This window comes from Salvia hispanica, chromosome 5, assembly GCF_023119035.1.
Source record: "Salvia hispanica cultivar TCC Black 2014 chromosome 5, UniMelb_Shisp_WGS_1.0, whole genome shotgun sequence".
Taxonomy (NCBI): Eukaryota; Viridiplantae; Streptophyta; class Magnoliopsida; order Lamiales; family Lamiaceae; genus Salvia; species Salvia hispanica.
Genome location: NC_062969.1, coordinates 9,886,847 through 9,902,670, shown reverse-complemented (window position 1 = coordinate 9,902,670; position 15,824 = coordinate 9,886,847). Strand labels below are relative to the sequence as shown.

Below are 15,824 nucleotides of genomic sequence, written 5' to 3'. Positions count from 1 at the left end.
TTTCGGAGGTATGATTGCTGTGTTTTGAATAATTTAACAATCTAAGTGAAATATTTCTAATTAGGCACAGGAATTCAAATAGTGGTATTCAGTGAGTTAAATTAATAAATTATACTCTTTATGTTCCATAACGATAAATTTTTGATACAACACGAATTTTAATGTGAAAATAATACAGTAAGAGAAAAAAAAAAGAAAAAGTTATTAGAATATTGTTAATATTAAAAATAAAGAAATTACTTAAAATAAAATAGACTATGTTTATAGGACAAACTAAAATGAAAAGAATCACTAATTTTTTGGATGGATGAAATAAATAATAAAATAAAAAATAAAATACAGTAAGAAATAATATACATAAAAGAGAAAATAATAATAAAATAACGAGATAAGAGCATAAAAACAAAAATATAAATAAATTAATAATTGTAAAAAAAAAAGATAAAACGTCTTGGGACAAACGTTCTCACCAAAAATATAGTAGTACTCAATATACATATAATTTTTCAAAAGGAATTTAAAATCAAATTTTTGGTAACAAGCACCTCGTTATTGGGGTAAGAGCACTCCCAATGGTTTGGGGATAAACTCCCTTATTTCTCCCTAACTCCTGCCACATCAGCGCCACATCAGCACCAAAATTTATCCCCAGTTTTTAGCCAACTTTTAGCCAACCTCTGCAATGATTTCTCCCTTATTTCTCCCTTATTTCTCCCTAACTCAACATTTCATTTTTACATCATCACTAATTTAATTGTTTTATTTTTATATATAATAAAGCTAGCTTATTTAATTTATAAGATAAAACAAATAATAGTAATAAAGTTCGTTGTATTAAACACGGGTACACATTACAACGAAGAAAATTAAAAAAAAAAAAAAAAAAGTACACGAATGGAAAAAAAAAAATCAAAAAAAAATTCAAAGAAAAAAAAATTCAAGGGCGGTGGGCGCGGTTTCTATTTGCCCACAATTCTTCGATGATATCGTGTTGTAGTGCTTGATGGGCCTCCTTCTGGTGTATGTCCATGAACGCCTGGAACCGTTCATGTTCGTTGTGCGGTACACCCTGGCGGGCGGACTCGGTTGAGACACCGTGACTCGATGATGCAACACTTGGGTCGTTGGTGACGTCGAGGACGCCTTCGTGTTCATCATCGATGATCATGTTATGCATGATGATGCACGCATACATGATATCGGCAATATCGGCAAAAAAAAAAAAAAAGATCATCGCCGAAAAATCGCCGAACAGCTCCCCACAGTGGCCGGCGATGATCCGGCGATAGCCCGGCGTTAAAACGCCGCTTGGCGTAAAATCGGTAGGATTTTCGCCGAAAAATCGCCGAAATCCTCCCAATGGCCGGCGATAAGTCGGCGATATCCGGCGAAAAATCGCCGGATTTTCGCCGTCGCCATTGGGAGTGCTCTAAATCATTACGGAAGATATGAAAGATCTCCATGTATTTTAAGGGAACCCTACTTCTATAATTTGATATTCACTGGTCCTTCCATACCAAATGAAAAAACGGAAAAATCTACATCCAATTAGACAACTACCATTTAAGAAAAAATAGCTTAATAGGTATTTATATATGGAAATTATCTAGCTGTATTTCAACTAATAATGCGTACTTATTTTGTGATAACTTTGTTTATATTATCATAGAGTAATATATGTGCAATAATAAAATAAAACAAAAATTAGAATATTAAAAGCGTTTGTGTAGGCGAAGTTCACTTTTAAGATTGCATATATTAACATTATGTTATGTGAATGTTAATTATCATATAAATAGATAAATAATATCCAAATGTCAATTTATATGCATGGATTAATAAGTTGATAATCTTTCATTAAATTTAAAATCAATTAATCTTCTAACTATTATGTTTAAAAGAATATAAAATGAATAATCTTTGATTTAAATATTCTTATTTTAAAAATTTCTTGATTTGTGACATGCTACCAAGAAAAATAAATCAATTAATATGCTAATAAAATTTAAATTATGATCATGCATTTTATTTGTGTGGGTTTTCAGTTTAATTTACAGTTATATACATAATTAAATAAGAAAAGAAAACTATACCCATAAAATTTCAAATAAATATGACAAAGTGCATCGTATAGATATTTTTTTTACGCCAAAAATGAAGAGTTCACATAAAAATATATTTTTATATTATGCATATATATTATATGGGAGGTGAAAAGGTAATTTCCATATATAAATACTACTACTATTATGCAATTTTCAATAAAAAAAGTGCTTGTCTAATTGGATGTGGTTTTTCCATTTGTCAAAAAATGAATTTAGAGTGTCATTTGACATGGAAGAAGTAGTGAATATTTTGTTTTGATAGTATGATTCAAATTTAGGGCCCCTTCTTTGATTTGTTCACACATTCCCTTATTGTGCGCCGATTGCTCGTCGATTCACGCCGATCAGGTCATAAATCAAAATGTATTACTTAGAGTATTATGTTTTGAGGTAATTAAATCAAATTAGTGGGGGTTTATTTGAATAGGGCTATGACAGATCCCGATCATACTCTTAATCTTACTCCGGCCAAGAGAGTCGAATGTGAGGAGCCACCCATACCCCAGAGATTGCAGCAATCACCTTCAAAGGAGTCGGAGTCGGATTATGATTGGGATAGCGATCCGGCTCCGCCTTATGATCCGGATTGGGATGTACGTTATTAGATCTACTTTTATTTATGCTCATTTTCATTTTCATTTTGATTAAGTTTTTGTTTATACTACATTACAGGGACCTCTTGATACCCAAGTTATACAAGGAGAAGAAATAGATGAAGATCTTACGCCGCTGCCGGATGATGTTAGAAATAGCGAAGATTACAACAAATATTTACAACTCATAACCGACACTGAAGTAATTTCTAAATAATAGGAGTGCAACCATTCACCTACCTGCCTTTATTTATTAGATTTAATTTCATGTTTGTGTTGCAGGGCTATGATTGTGGCTCCTTCGATTTCTCTCCTTTTGACCTCAAGATCATTCAAGCACCTCAGCAGCTTATAGATACAAGAGGTGTTCATGTGCAACCTTCCCTCCAAGACTACAACAATCAACATGTTAGTTAAATACTACTTACTTATTTAGTCCTATTTAGAAATATGCTTATATTAATGTAATGTAATGTTCAGAATAGGAAGCTGGTGTTTGATAGAATTGAGAAGATGAACATCCAGTTTGGAGCATGCTGCTATGAGAAGTATTTTGTGACCTTCAAAGTTAAGGACATGGATGATGGTGCTGCCCTCAAGACCTTCCAATGCAGCTTCTTTATGTTCATTAATGGCCCTAGTTTTGAACAATTTCGTGAGAAACCAACCCAACCCTAACTTCTCGTCACTTTGTTGATATGGCATAGCCATTCTAGCTTGTGACATAACCATATGCTAATACGAGTAATTGCTTAGAATAGGGTGATCATTGATCTATCTTTGTGTGAGATTTCAGGTTCTTGAGACTGCTAAGATAAATTTACGAGTGAGATTTTTTTCGGTCTAAAGGCGAACGTATCCCGCTTGCAAAGAGCATCTGCAATAGTGTGGACATCCCAATAGCCTAGCACTAGGACATCCAAAAACACCTCTTGCCACGTAACTATGACATCCCACTGCACTGCCACATCACTAGGACATCCCCACTGCACAATAATAGACTAGCACTAGGACTAGCCGACGCCCTAGCCAATAAAATAAATTGAAAAATACGATTAATTCATTTTAATTGTTGGTGTTTATCAAATATACAAAATATGAAGTGCAATGAGTTGTAAATATTGAGTATAAATAAAAAAATTGAAAAAATTGGGACGTCCGTGCTCTTGTCCACAGGTAGGACGTTCGGTTTCGAGCGTGGATGAGCGCTCGTCCTACTTCGGGACGTCCTATCTTTCGTCCTACCTTTAATCCACTATTGCGACGGATTCCGTGGAGACCCCCACGGACTAACTGCTAGTCCTACCTTTTTGTCCGCTATTTTGGATGCTTAGCCATCTCTAATAATTTTGTTAATTATTTATAGGTTGAGAATTTTTTTTGAAAGAATGTAATAGTACTCCTATTATTCAATAGTTTTGAGGTATGAATAGATCCATTGCTTCTTTTTTGTTAAATTTAATTTTATATAATGTTGAGTAAAGTCCAAAATAATCCTAAACTTATAGAGATTTTATGATTTTGGTTTAGCACATTATTTTTTAAATTATTTAGTCAATCACAATTATTTGACGGTAATTTACTGAATTAGAAATTTTGACCGATTTATAGGCTCAAATCAAAATATTTAATTTTTTCTTTTCCCATTTTTAAGGACAAATTAAGTTTTTCTCTCTCTTAACACTCTCGTCTCTCCTTCTCTATCTCTAAATGGAAGCAAAGCGGTGCCTTAAATCCACCCTCCGCTGCTATGGCTGCCATCTCTATTTTTTAACGATAAGTTGCGTCGCGAATTTGGAGGTGGCATTGGTGAGAGGGACGGAGGTGAAGGCGAGAGCGAATCTGGATCTGGCGGGGTCGTTCAAGCCGTCGATGAGAGAGTGCGACGAGGAGGCGGAGAGTGTGAACTCAATTTTATGAATGCTTTTAACCGGAATTTTTTTGGATCTTTCACCAAAATTTGAGTTTTCTCTCCACTTTTGGAGCGGCAAGAAGATGCAACCTATCAGACCATTCGAGATGTTGAATAGCTAATTTTTTTTTAAATAGAGAGAAATAAAAAAAATATCTAATTTCACGGGAGGGAAGAAATACTATTATTTCTAAATTTTCAAATTTAATTACTAAAAGCGAATGAAGCAAAAATAATGGTTGAGTATTTTCGGAGGCATGAATAGGGGTGGGTCGATACGATATATCGTATCGAAAACGTTGTATCGTGTATCGTATCGAAAATATCGATATGAAAGAATTTCATATCGTTATCGTATCGAAAGTTTCGATATATCGAACTTTCGATATAAAAAAATTTCATATCGTTATCGTATCGATATTTCGATCGTATCGAAATTCGATATATCATTAAATATCGATATATATCGAAAATTTCGATATATATCGATATATATCGAAAATAAAATATCGATATATATCGAAAATATCGATATATATCGTATTTTCGATATAAAACAATATATCGCGATATAAGGAAATTCATATCGTTATCGTATCGAAAACTTACGATACGATATCGTATCGTATCGAAAATTACGATATATTGAAAATTCGATAATTTTTCGATATTTTTCAATACGATACGAGCGATATATCATTTTTTCGATATTTTTCCCCAGCCCTAGGCATGATTGCTGTGTTTGAATAGTTAAACTTATATTTTGTTAAAGAGCCAAAACTAATTTAATTAATAGTAGTAAAAATAGCATTTTCTCCGTCACGGCCTAAGTTTCTATTTTGACATATGAATTCAAATAATAGTATTTAGCGAATTAAATGTACATCATCCGTCTCATAAAAGATAAAGACTTTTAGGATAACACATATTTTAACGCACAAATAATAATAAGAGAAATAGAAAGAAAAAGTAATTAAAGAGATATAAAGTAAAAAAAAGAAATAATAAAATAAGGAGGATAAAAGTATGAAATATAAGTAAATAAATTATTGAAAATAATATTTTTCTCGCAATGGTAAGAAGGATGATGAAAACCCTAAAATTGTATAATTGGACAGAACCCGAGTCCAAGCCCACCATCGTTTGACATAAAATTCCGATCGCGCGAAATTCCGTTACTGCGCTCGATCACAATGACAGATCCCGACGAGCCTCCCAAGAGATTGCAGCAATCGCTTTCAAAGGATGATGGATCGGAATCGGACTGGGACTCGGATTTTGTTTGGGATAGCTGTCCGGATCCGGCTTGCGATCCGGGTTGGGGTGTACGTTAATTAAATCTATTTTGATTATGATTTTGATTTTGATTTTGATTTTGATTTAGTTTTTGTTTGTAAACTGTACTACAGAATTTTTTCGCCTCTACTCCAGTTAAAGTAGGAGAAGAAGAAGATGATGAAGAGCAAAAGAAGCTGCCGGATGAAGTTAAAAATAGTGAAGATTACAAGAAATACTTGCAACTCATAACCGAGAGTGAAGTAATTTCTAAATAATACTGTTGTACAACCATTCACCCACCTGCCTTTATATTTAGATTTCATGTTTGTGTTGCAGGGCTATGATTGTGGCTCCTTCGATTTCCCTCATTTTGACCTCAAGATCACTCAAGCAACTCAGCAGCTTATAGATAGAAACAGTGTTTATGTGGAACCTGCCCTCCAAGACTACAACAAACAACATGTTAGTCGAGTCCTAAATAATTCATTCTTAGTAGTAATTTAGAAATATGCTTATATTAATGTAATGTAATGTTCAGAATAGGAAGCTGGTGTTTGATAGTGTTTGATAGCATTGAGAAGATGAACATCCAGTCTGCAGTATGCTACTATGAGAAGTATTATGTGACCTTCAAAGTTAAGGACATGGATGACGTGGTGCCCTCAAGACCTTCTAGTGCAGCTTCTTGTGTTTCATGTCAGGCCCTAGTTTTGAACAATTTCGGGAGAAACCAACCCAACCCTAGTTTTGAATATTAGTACTCCATATGAGAGTGAGTAGAGTATGCTGCTGTATGCCAACATAAACATATCTACTCTTCTTTAATCTATTTACAAAATTACTCCCATCACCTCTTTGAAAGAATACTAAAGAACAATTAAAACCAGAGTTACATAATCAAAACAGAGATTTGCTCAAGTTAAGTGATATACAATTTTCATACTGAAGTTTGCTGTTCTCATCCGTGTATTGGATCGTTGGATGATTAATGAAAGTCGATTGTTGTTTGGGCATCAAGAAGTACAATAATGAAGAAATCTAGAGGATAGGAGAGTGCCCTTGTGCTTATTCAATATTCAATTTCAGGGAAGGCAGTTAGCTGCATTACTTGGTATTTCTGTTATCATGCTTAAACCAATAACAAATTTAAGCATAGTCCACAGACATCAATATCAGCTGAGATTCTGGGGACTGAGAGCAGCTGACTAAGAATCATTGTTGGCTTGAGGTTGCTCCAGTTGGTCGTTGTGCGTGGGGACAGCGTGCTTGCAGTTCAGTTCATGTTCAGCAGCACCAAGATGATGCCTTTGATGCCAATACATTCCACATGTATGAAGATAGGGTACTGAAGGTTAACTTATTTTCAAGTTCTACCAATAGCCTAAGTGGTGTTAAATTATGACATAGAAATATACCAACCACACCATCTTATTCAAAATCCTTCTTCTATGTGCCTAGCTTAGTTGATTTTTCAATTCAATAACTTTATTAAAAATGTTATTCAATTTCTAAGATAAAATGTCAGGACGGGGATGTAGCTCAAATGGTAGAGCGCTCGCTTTGCATGCGAGAGGCACGGGGTTTGATCCCCCGCATCTCCACTTTCTTTTTTAACTTTTCTTGGGCCGGCCCAGCCCAAATTGCTAGTTTGTTGGAAGGCACAAGGCCCCTACATCACATGGTCTTTACAGTCTTACAAGACAACTTGTGTTGAATCATAGCAACACAAACTCAATCCATCATCACTAAAAATCATTCAAACTATCCATACACACATCCATGTGCTGTGTTTCAAAGATGCACATACACATGTTAACCACTCAATTTTATTTGAAGATGATAAGCTGTTTCTTGATTTCATTATCCTATATATACAACAGGTGTTTTGGATTGAAATCAACAAACAAATCACACAACACGACTAAGCAAGTTTTCACTTGGTATAGACAATGGCCATTCGCCAAATTCTGAGACGATCTGAAGTCCCAAAGGGGCACTTTGCTGTCTACATCGGAGAGAATAAAAAGAAGCGTTATGTGATCCCAGTGTCGTACTTGAACCATTCCTCGTTTCAAGAGCTTTTGCATCAGGCTGAGGAGGAATTCGGGTTAGTCATCCAATGGGAGGCCTAACCATCCCTTGCAGCGAGGATCTGTTGGCTGATCTCGTCTCTGACTTGAGTAGAACATAAACATGTTTTAGAATTCAGAGTATCAAAGTTTTGTAGAGTAGGTCAATGTATCTAACAGAGTTACTAGATCAATCGAAAACAATTATTCAGCTCTTTTCATCATCTTGTTTGATTATGTGTCAAAAACATACACAGACATAAAACATTCTTGAATTGAAGAAATAGTAGTTTTTAATTTGTTGACTGGCATGGTAAATATTTGATCAGAATTTCCTAATATGAAAATCACACTATTATTTTAATTTATTATAGTAAAAAGGAAGGACCAATGTGTAGAAGGCAAAACCATGTGATTCTAGCTGTACAGATATCCAAATCTATTGTCCCACTTGAATTAATCATCACCTCTATTGAAAATGTCATGCATCTCTGCTTTGCTATACTTATTAACAAATTCGAACTGCAAAATTAGAAGATATAAGAACTAAGAAATATGGTTGGACTTATCTGCTAATGTTTGAGTATATATGAATCATTGTATGTAAATGACCGGTTTCTCACACGAAAACTAGCCATCATAAGCTGTCACTCTTCCTATTTTTTAACAGACTTGCTGGTTTATACATACACAAATCCATGTGATCTTAGTTTCATGTCTATTAACTCATGGCTGTGCTGTTTGGAAACATACCATTAATATGGTTGAATTTTAGAACTGTACTTCACATATATATCTTCCTATACTACTCCATTTTAGAACAAAAAAAGGAATGGTCCACATTTGAAGAAATGAACAAGTCATGGGATATGTTTTGTGCAACTATTTGATTTCTGTGGTGCAATTGGTTTATGTGGGGAAAATGAGGTCTACATTGCAAGAGTTAGTTGGGAACAATGCCATTCTAAATCTTGATTTCTTGCTAAATATGTTTAAGACAAATCCATGTGATGATACATTTTCTTGTGTTTCCCAACTCTCATATCCATTATTTTGCTAACCTATCTCTATTTCCAAGGGATGCAATATTTCTATTCCACCTATATATACAACACTTATCTCAACTTCAACCCATCAACAAGCCTTCAACAGATTCTCTACCTTTCTTGACTTTGATTTCTTTCATAACTCCTCATCTCTTTCTAACTTCAAAAAAGGTCCATACAATGGCCATTCGCCAGATTCTCAGAAGGTCATTGTCTAGTGAAAGAAGGTCGGCTGAAGTTCCAAAGGGGCATGTTGCTGTCTATGTTGGTGATAATGAAAAGAAGCGCTTTGTGATTCCAGTCTCCTACTTGAACCATCCTTCGTTTCAAGAATTGCTTTTTCAAGCCGAGGAAGAATTCGGGTTCAATCACCCGATGGGCGGTCTCACCATCCCTTGCAGTGAAGACTTATTTGTAGATTTCATCTCTGGTTTGAGCAGAAGATGATTTATAGCAATGGTGTTTTATGAGTAGAATTTTGTAGATTAGAAAATTGTATCCAATGAGAATACATAGAAATGTAGATGAAGTATATTAATGAGAAACTTATGTTTTCTTCATTCATATGGATCTCTTAAACAACCACATTCCTCTGATAAACTTGACTAGATAGAGCTTCTATCATTAAACTGAATAGAGTTTCATTGATTTCACATCGATCATCAGCTGATCTGTTATAGATGAACAGAGTTTTGTAGAACTAATTTTTTTACAGATATTATTTTTCTGCAGCAAAATTACAATCTATTGATACACATGAAAAATCATTTGGTTTCAATTTTTTTTCTGTTAACTTGAAATATTTCTAGAAAGTTATGCATGCCACATAGGTATATCATAAGCCAACTACGTTCGATATCTGTTTCTGCATACATTCATTCGTATCTTACTCTGTTAAGATTAATATCATTGCTTTGTTACATTACATTACACAAACCTCTTTGGATAGAAGAAAGGTCACAATTTAAGATTGTTTTTATTATTATGTGCCTAGCTTAGTTGATTTTTCGATTCAATGACTCTATTAATTGTAATTCAATTTCTAAGAAAAATTTTCAGGATGGGGATGTAGCTCAAATGGTAGAGCGCTCGCTTTGCATGCGAGAGGCACGGGGTTCGATCCCCGCGTCTCCATGTTTCTACTTAATTCAACAATCAAAATAGTTGCAGCATCAATTAAGGAAAAAAAAAACCATGTGATTGATTCTTCATGCGCATAATGCTGTGCCTCGCACCGGGGCATTCATCATCTTTCGTATGGGATCGGACCGGCCACCATAAACAGCTTTTTGGCCCATATTTTAGCTAGCCCGAACTGATACTTTGTTGAAGAGCTTAAGGCCCTACATCTAATGATCTAACAAGACATAATCTTGTGTTTAATAGTAGCAAGACAAACTCATTCCTAAAATTCTGTTTGATCACTTCCATCATCACTAATCCTACAAAAATCATTGAATTATTCATACACAAATCCATGTGCTCTGTTAAAAAAGATGCACAAACACCACATACATCTTATTAGTACATGTTAACCACTCGATTTTTTTGAAGATTTTTTAAAAGGATACGTCGTTTCTGGATTATATTAGCCTATATATACAACAATTGTTTTGGATTAAAAATCACCAAAGAAATCATACAACACTTGAGAGCCTTTTTTCAGCTCTCACTTACTTCCATCACAGCTAAGCAAGACTTCACTGTGTATAAACAATGGCCATTCGCCAAATTCTGAGACGATCTTTGTGGGATTTCCATCACAGCCTAGCTCACGTGTTAAGGATCACAGTAAGAGTTCCATCACAGCCAAGCTCACATGGTGGGCCGGCCTCTTAGATATTGAGAGATCAGCAGATTGATCGAGCCTTGGGAGGTCGAAATAAGGCATCAAATGTTGGTAGGAAACAATGATTCTTGATCATACAAATGCAAAATACAAAGACAAACCATGTGATTCCTCATGTGCTTATGTTTCTCAAAAAAAAAAATTTAAGCTTTTAGCTTCACCTATATATACATCACATTTCTTGATCATCACAACCAACACATTGATTGACCAAAAATCACTTAAATTTTCCCACATTTTAGAAGGAAAAAATCATTAATTCTTACAACAAAAACAATGTGGCCATTCGCCAAATGCTGAGACGAATATTATCCAACGAGAGGAGATCAGCTGAGGTTCCAAAGGGGCATTGTGCTGTCTACGTTGGAGAGAATGAGAAGAGACGGTTTGTTATCCCTGCATCGTACTTGAACCACCGCTCCTTTCAAGAACTGCTGCTCCAAGCCGAGGAAGAATTCGGGTTCCATCACCCAACCGGAGGTCTCACCATCCCTTGCAGCGAGGATTTGTTCCTCGATCTAACATCCCAATTGAGCATAGCATGAGGATCACATTTTTACAACTATTTTTTAGAACTAGAAACGTAAATACTCTTTCAGTAGGAAAACATATGTAAAGATTACTGATTCATTTTTGGAGATCAATTTTTAGTATGAGAAGCTTTGATTTCAACTGTTACAACTTACACAAGTCATTTTTTCTTGTGCAACTTTCTTCTATAAACAAACCAGGAATTTGTAGCACAAATGTCATTATTTGGCATAAGCTACCTTAATTTATCTGTTATAACTTATAAGTCATGTTTCCTTATGCAACTTTCTAAATCACAGTTTTGCCTTAAAAATGAGAAATTTTCTGATTCTAATATTTATAGCCAAGATACTTCTTACAAAACTTAAAAACGTCATGTCTCTCATGTGGGAAAATAAATAAGTACATGTATTCATTTTTTACATAAGGCCCATTTCTTGATAGAATGTCAAAAAAAAAAAAAAAAAATTTACGCTTCTCACACGCCCCAAGACGAGCACCGGGATGACCTTTTTTACGATGAAGGGGATCAACCCGGGGGATCCACACTCCCGCCCGGGGGCGGGGCCGCGGGAGGAAGAAGACGAGGGGGGGCCAAGGCGGCGGGGAGTCGCCCGGGCCCGGGTTGAGAAACCCCGGGGCCGGAGGAGGAGGACAAGGGACGCCGGTGGCCGGGGGGGTTGAGGGGCGGATGCCGGGGGGAAACCCCGGGGGTCAACATGTGGGCGAAGAAAGCCGCCCAGAGGCACCGCCCGACGGGAAGGGACTTCGCGGGGGGGAGGTCCGGAAGGGTGGAGCGCATCGGGCCGCGGTCGGCCGCTTTCGGCGTTACGCCAACGCTCCGCGCCACTAGTGGGCGTAATGAGGAGGACGCCCGGAGGATAGCCGAGAGTCGGCCTCCTGTCGTGACGTACAAGGAGTTCCACTTCGGGATGCAGTGTTGTTGAAGGACTTCGAGAAGTTCCGTGCGGGGGGCGCGCGGGTGGCCGAAGCAGCGTAGGCCGAACTATACCGCGACCAACGGCTAGCCGGCGATCCCACGACCTCTCTCGGATGCCGAGGAGTTTCCATCCCCTCCTTCATTTGCTAGTCGCCCTCGCTCGGGTTGGACAGAAGCTGGCGCAACGGGCTGCGAGGGAGGATCTCCCCTATCGCCCGAGCTCTCAGTCTCCGTCGCCCTCCCACTCCGCCTCGGCCTCTGCCACCTCATCCGCGTAAAAAAACGGAGGAACGTATGTACAAGGTCTTCCAAGAGTGGAAGAAGCCACTCACCCCACTGAGAAGATGTTTCTTCACTGAGCTCGAGAGCATGCGGGCTGGGATTTGGATACCGCGAGGCACAGATGGGGTTCCAACGTAGGGTCGATACCCGGTGGCGGCAGCTGCGGCGGCGATGGCGACGCAGGGAGTAGAGAGTGGCGGCTCGTGTGTGGAAGCCCTTTTTTTTAAAAAAATATCATGTAATTTTCTATTTGCATTGGAGATGCTCTTATAGGCACATTATGCAATTCTTTCATTTCTAAATGTATTGATTTTAGCAACTTTAGAAAAAAGGCTCTATTTCTTTGTGTTGTTTATAATGATAAATGAATCAAAACAATCATGCATCTTTTAGCATTCATTCTTATCGGATACTATGTTAAGATTAAGATCCTTGCTTTGTAACTCATTTTCGATTTTTTTCACAAGATCACAATCCTCCTAGCTACTTAAATTCGATTAAATCAAGTAAGGCAGAGTTTGAATAATGTGATTGGTTGTGTCATTATAAATACGAGAACGTGAGGAATCTCGTGATGCTGTATTCTAACATTCAAGTTTGAGTGAAAATAACATCTAAACATCTTTCACATCGATTTGAAGTTTAAGATTATGGAAGTTGAAGAAATCCATGGAGACGGCTTTCAAGAAATAACCCAATAGTTTTGCATCGAAAATGGCTAAGTATATTCATTCTTGTCACTACATACATTTCTAAAGTTTGATCTACAAAAATGTGCTTTTCCTAAACCATTGCTACTACATATCATGTGCTTCTCAAGCTAGAGACGACGTCAATGAATGTGTCTTGGCTGCAAGGGATGGTGAGGCCGCCCATGGGGTGATGGAACCCGAATTCCTCCTCAGCTTGAAATAACAATTCTTGAAACGAGGGATGGTTCAAGTACGAGAGTGGAACAACAAAACGCTTCTTCTCACTCTCCCCAACATAGACAGCAACATGGCCCTTTGAGACCTCATTTCTTGAGGAAGCTGATCTTCTCTCGCTAGATAAAGACCGTCTCAGCATTTGTCGCACGGCCATTCTTGTAGTATGAAACTGAGCTGAAATGAGCAACTTTTTTTGGGAGAGAATAATCTCAAGTTTATATGGTGAAAGAGTTTATGATGGCTGCAATAAACAAATGTGTTGTGTATATATAGACTTTTAAAAATTGGTTTATACTAAAATATGATGAGAAGATAACAATTAATGCAAATGGGGCATGATGCCTAAGTTGAAAGCACAAGCACATGGATTTGTCTTGAAGATTCTGTTGAAGCAACAAGACATATATTATGTGGTGTGAGATAATTCTACCCAACCAACTATTGCAACAAGCCAAACCGTCTCTTCTCATTCTCTCCAACGTAGACAGCACAGTGCCCCTTTGGAACCTCAGCTGATCTCCTCTCGTTGGATAGAGTTCGTCTCAACATTTGGCGAATGGGCACCATTGTTGTTGTATGAATTAATGATTTTTTCTTCTAAAATGTGTGAAAACTTGGAGAGTGATTTTTGCTCAGTCAATGTGTTGGTTGTGATGATCAAGAAATGTGATGTATATATAGGTGAAACTATAAGGCTACATTCTTGAAAAAGAAAAATTAGAGAAACATAAGCATATGAGAAATCACATGGTTTGTCTTGAATCATTTGCAAAGATTTTGCATTTGTGTGATCAAGAATCATTGTTTCCTACCAACTCTAGCAGAACGGTCCTCGGCAATGGCCCTACTTTGGCAAGCTGGTACCAACATTTGATGTCTTATTTCGACCTCTCAAGGCTCAATGAATCTGCTCATCTCTCGGCCGGCCCACCATGTGAGCTCGGCTGTGATGGAACTCGTACTCAGATCCTTACAGGTGCAAAAGTATCAGCCCGAGTGGTTAGGTTTCTGCAAGACTTATGAAAACATAGAAACATCATGTTTAGACAATGAATGAGATTTGCTAACTAATTCTTTATTACTAATTTTTTAAGTTTATTATTTCTCTTGATCATGAGAAGGTGTAACTAACAGTCACCTTTTCTTGATTTTGATATATTATAATTGATTTAAATAATCTTATTTGAATCAAGAACTGATTAACAATGTGAGAGGTATCATATGATATGTCAATTGAGATTTTTAAGGTAAGCAAGATTTTGTGTGCTCAAGAATTATAAACAATTGGCAACAAGGCCCCTCACATAACAAACTTAATGTCTATTTTCACCTCTAAAGCTCGAAAATTAAGTTGAGCGCGTTCTTATCTGCCTAAGTCGGAAGTCTTGTAGAAAATGATACTAAGAGAGAAGAAAACATGGAAAAGTCAAATGCATGTGCTTTTATGGCCCAAACAGCTGGAGTTATTAGACATTGATTGATTACATAAAACTCCATTACTACCACTTGTCTCATTTATATCTATCTTAGTTAGCAACTTTGAGGGGTGAAAGCATCTCCAAATCAGACCTTATCTTTGTTCATGTTGTCTGTAGTGATAATATGAATCAAAAGAAGTAAAGTATCTTTAATTCAATTCAGCCAAGATTGACTAATTACATAAACTACATTACTAGAAATGTATTCTAACAATCAATAGTTCTAAAAAATGATTGTGTTAAAACATATACCAACTTGTGATTGAGGAAAATGCAGATTAATTTTAAGATATAACAGCATCCAAACTTATTTAGTTTCTGTTGCATGTTTATCAGAAGATTTTGGTTGTTTAAGAAAGCCATATGAATTAAGGAAACAAAAGTTTCTCAATAGTATACTTCATGTACATTTCGATGTATCCTCATTGGCTACATTTTGTAATCTACAAAGTTCTATTTCTAAAACACTATTGCTATAAATCATCTCCTACTCAAACCAGAGATGACATCCACAAATAAATCCTCGCTGCAAGGGATGGTGAGGCCACCCATCGGGTGATTGAACCCGAATTCTTCCTCCGCTTGATAAAGCAATTCTTGAAACGAAGGATGGTTCAAGTACACGACTGGAATCACAAAGCGCTTCTTTTCATTATCACCGACATAGACTGCAACATGCCCCTTTGGAACTTCAGCCGACCTTCTTTCACTAGACAATGACCGTCTGAGAATCTGGCGAATGGCCATTGTATGAACCTTTTTTGAAGTTAGAAAGAGATGAGGAGTTATGAAAGAAATCAAAGTCAAGAAAG

At 36.7% G+C, this 15,824-nt stretch overlaps 6 protein-coding genes and 2 non-coding genes across 11 annotated transcripts; 6 read left to right on the top strand and 2 right to left on the bottom strand.

The window, feature by feature from the left end:
* The first annotated feature begins 2,370 nt into the window (after nucleotides 1-2,370).
* Nucleotides 2,371-3,455, top strand: LOC125190820. Of its 3 annotated transcripts, none has more exons than XM_048088224.1 (5): nucleotides 2,371-2,453; nucleotides 2,533-2,698; nucleotides 2,778-2,900; nucleotides 2,981-3,106; nucleotides 3,184-3,455. In XM_048088224.1, exons 2-5 carry the CDS (start codon nucleotides 2,537-2,539, stop codon nucleotides 3,196-3,198), a joined length of 426 nt encoding a protein of 141 aa, XP_047944181.1. In that variant the 5' UTR covers nucleotides 2,371-2,453; nucleotides 2,533-2,536; the 3' UTR covers nucleotides 3,199-3,455. The 3 variants fall into 3 exon arrangements, with proteins under 3 accessions (XP_047944181.1, XP_047944179.1, XP_047944180.1); XM_048088222.1 differs by having other exon boundaries at nucleotides 3,179-3,455; XM_048088223.1 differs by lacking the exon at nucleotides 2,371-2,453 and having other exon boundaries at nucleotides 2,525-2,698; nucleotides 3,179-3,455.
* Nucleotides 3,456-5,688: 2,233 nt separating this feature from the next.
* On the top strand, nucleotides 5,689-6,735 carry LOC125190821. 2 transcript variants are annotated; one of them, XM_048088225.1, is made up of 4 exons: nucleotides 5,689-5,935; nucleotides 6,020-6,143; nucleotides 6,205-6,350; nucleotides 6,427-6,735. In XM_048088225.1, the coding sequence occupies exons 1-4, from the start codon at nucleotides 5,804-5,806 to the stop codon at nucleotides 6,454-6,456; spliced, it is 432 nt and encodes a 143-aa protein (XP_047944182.1). In that variant the 5' UTR covers nucleotides 5,689-5,803; the 3' UTR covers nucleotides 6,457-6,735. The 2 variants fall into 2 exon arrangements, with proteins under 2 accessions (XP_047944182.1, XP_047944183.1); XM_048088226.1 differs by having other exon boundaries at nucleotides 5,697-5,935; nucleotides 6,020-6,148; nucleotides 6,225-6,350.
* A 681-nt stretch (nucleotides 6,736-7,416) lies between these two features.
* Nucleotides 7,417-7,489, top strand: TRNAA-UGC. Its single transcript has one exon. It is a non-coding gene; the product is annotated as a tRNA-Ala (tRNA).
* A 1,542-nt stretch (nucleotides 7,490-9,031) lies between these two features.
* LOC125190830 (auxin-induced protein 15A-like) lies at nucleotides 9,032-9,563 on the top strand. The gene has a single exon (XM_048088234.1). The coding sequence runs from the start codon at nucleotides 9,184-9,186 to the stop codon at nucleotides 9,448-9,450; it is 267 nt and encodes an 88-aa protein (XP_047944191.1). The 5' UTR covers nucleotides 9,032-9,183; the 3' UTR covers nucleotides 9,451-9,563.
* A 502-nt stretch (nucleotides 9,564-10,065) lies between these two features.
* On the top strand, nucleotides 10,066-10,137 carry TRNAA-UGC. Its single transcript has one exon. It is a non-coding gene; the product is annotated as a tRNA-Ala (tRNA).
* Nucleotides 10,138-10,719: 582 nt separating this feature from the next.
* LOC125189371 (auxin-induced protein 15A-like) lies at nucleotides 10,720-11,533 on the top strand. Its single transcript, XM_048086653.1, has 2 exons — nucleotides 10,720-10,794; nucleotides 11,095-11,533. The coding sequence occupies exons 1-2, from the start codon at nucleotides 10,720-10,722 to the stop codon at nucleotides 11,395-11,397; spliced, it is 378 nt and encodes a 125-aa protein (XP_047942610.1). The 3' UTR covers nucleotides 11,398-11,533.
* Nucleotides 11,534-13,306: 1,773 nt separating this feature from the next.
* On the bottom strand, nucleotides 13,307-13,813 carry LOC125190825 (auxin-responsive protein SAUR21-like). Its single transcript, XM_048088229.1, has one exon. It carries the CDS (start codon nucleotides 13,686-13,688, stop codon nucleotides 13,410-13,412), a length of 279 nt encoding a protein of 92 aa, XP_047944186.1. The 5' UTR covers nucleotides 13,689-13,813; the 3' UTR covers nucleotides 13,307-13,409.
* Nucleotides 13,814-15,380: 1,567 nt separating this feature from the next.
* On the bottom strand, nucleotides 15,381-15,818 carry LOC125190828 (auxin-induced protein 15A-like). The gene has a single exon (XM_048088232.1). The coding sequence runs from the start codon at nucleotides 15,757-15,759 to the stop codon at nucleotides 15,493-15,495; it is 267 nt and encodes an 88-aa protein (XP_047944189.1). The 5' UTR covers nucleotides 15,760-15,818; the 3' UTR covers nucleotides 15,381-15,492.
* Between the last annotated feature and the right edge of the window lie 6 nt (nucleotides 15,819-15,824).